Source organism: Nestor notabilis, unplaced genomic scaffold, assembly GCF_000696875.1.
Source record: "Nestor notabilis isolate BGI_N333 unplaced genomic scaffold, ASM69687v1 scaffold24200, whole genome shotgun sequence".
Classification (NCBI taxonomy): Eukaryota; Metazoa; Chordata; class Aves; order Psittaciformes; family Psittacidae; genus Nestor; species Nestor notabilis.
In genome coordinates, this window is record NW_009910040.1 from 2,438 (window position 1) to 4,303 (window position 1,866).

The 1,866-nt window shown below is 50.4% G+C and overlaps 1 protein-coding gene across 1 annotated transcript in view; it reads right to left on the minus strand.

The window, feature by feature from the left end:
- Positions 1 to 2: 2 nt before the first annotated feature.
- DLGAP4 (discs, large (Drosophila) homolog-associated protein 4) overlaps positions 3 to 1,866 on the minus strand; it is a gene marked incomplete at both ends in the record, with an annotated part of 6,612 nt that continues 4,748 nt past the window's right edge. The window contains 2 exons of the mRNA XM_010024094.1: positions 3 to 155; positions 888 to 1,040. Of these exons, the coding sequence (XP_010022396.1) occupies positions 3 to 155; positions 888 to 1,040 (306 nt within the window). The remainder of the gene's footprint in view (positions 156 to 887; positions 1,041 to 1,866) is intronic.

The window sequence follows — 1,866 nt, forward strand, 5'->3', positions numbered from 1 at the left end:
TGTTTCGCCCTCACAGAGGCTGCTCGCTTGGCTGCCATGAGGCGCTTGCGAGCTTCCTGGCGCTGCTTGTCCGAATCGGAGGCTTTGTCCCGGTTCAGCTGGGATTTGGACTTGGCTGGCTTCTTTGGCACTGGAGGGGGCGGTTTCTTCTCTTCCTTTAGGGAGACAGCAAGGAAAAACCCACACATAAAGTAAAAATGTGCATACCAAAGCTTGCTCTGATGCGGCGGGGCCTCTTACGGCACAAGAGACTAAGCAATGAGGGACAGTGTCAGGTGGAAGAAGCAGGAGCAGTTCTTGAGCAAAGCACTCCAAATTGGCTTCCCCAAGGTCTACAAACGTGCTCTTCTGCTTTACATGGTACACAGGCCTTTGGTGAAGCGGACTAGGGTTTGTAGGGTCAGTCTGGCCCAGCTATAGGTCAGAGCACATGGAAAATGAACTCAATTTTAACGCGCCCCCCTGCCCAGAGCCATAGTCCTCCTTCCTACCCTCATGTCTAGGTCAGGCAGCCTGGCCCCACACACCACCTGTGCTGCATTCTCAAAAGGTTCCAGTAGGTGTTTTTTATACTACTCGGACAGCAGGAACAGTTAAAACCTCTTCATTCAGGGCTTGTAACACTAGAGGCCTCTGCATCACTGCGTTGAGCACACACCAGCACTCATCGCTCTGCTCGCTCTCCATCACAACACTTTTTTCCCCTTGTGCAAAATTGTTTCCGCTATTACTCAAGAGGGATGGTCTCAGTACACTGCAAGGCTGTGAGATTACACTGCACAAGGGCAAGGTAAAAGCCCTTGAGATCTGTTTGCAGACAGAAATAGACCTCGCCTCCCCAGATGTCTGTGAGGAGCTCTGGGCAATCTCAACAACCCCACACTCACCTTTCTCTCCGGTGTCTCTGCCAATTGCCAGCTATTTGCTTTCAGGTGGTACAGCTCATCAAACTTCATGCTGATGTCTTCAATGGACAACTGGAGGAGATCCCAAAACCCAGCTAGGTCCTGGGCTGTGGGTCTGGGATTGGCATTAGGGTTCTAGAAGGGAAAGCATAAAAACCACTTCCAGAAATGTCCTCCCACTGAAGGTGCCCAGCATGCAAGTCAGAGCTACAACACTGGGTTCTGACACAGAGATCCTGATTTCAGGGTGGTAATAATGGAAATGAGCACAACGTGATGCAAAGCACAGCTCTAACACCTGAGAACTGGCATGGCAGGGTACAGTGGTCCAAAGAAGCCAAAGCTTTCATGAGTGAAATTACTTCGCTACATCCCCCCCCAAACAATCTGAAAGCATTGGTATTTCTCACACTAGATTGGAAAAATTTAAGTAGCTTAAGTTTCTTCCATGAACAGATTCTTCCCAGTTGTGAGACATCTCAACTGCCATCATATGCCTGGACTGGCTCTAGAAGAGCATGGGATCAGGCCTGAACAACTCAGCACCAAGGGTCAAAGGGTGATCTCAGCCCAAAACTCTGCTGAAAGCCTGGCAACTAGTGGTGCTGCTGCTAATCCCTCAGCTGTGACCAGCCAGAGCTCAGCACACAGATGCTCAGCACTTCACCCCTCCTCCTCCCCAAGTTTCTCTTGGTTTTGCAGGGAATTCACCTCTAGGGAAGTCTGCAAAATCTGTGTACCACAATAAAGGCCGAGGAGGAAACACCAAAACACAGATTCCCACCTCCCCCCACATCAGCCCTGTTCAGCTCTCAGCAAGGCAAACCCTTGCATTACACTCAAAGAGACCCAACCCAAACAGTGCTTGTGACCCCAGAGGGACAGTCCTGTTGGGACAGTTTTACCATGCAAAACAAGCACGTTTGGAGGAGGACAGACTTTTCAAACATTCCCCCCCCCC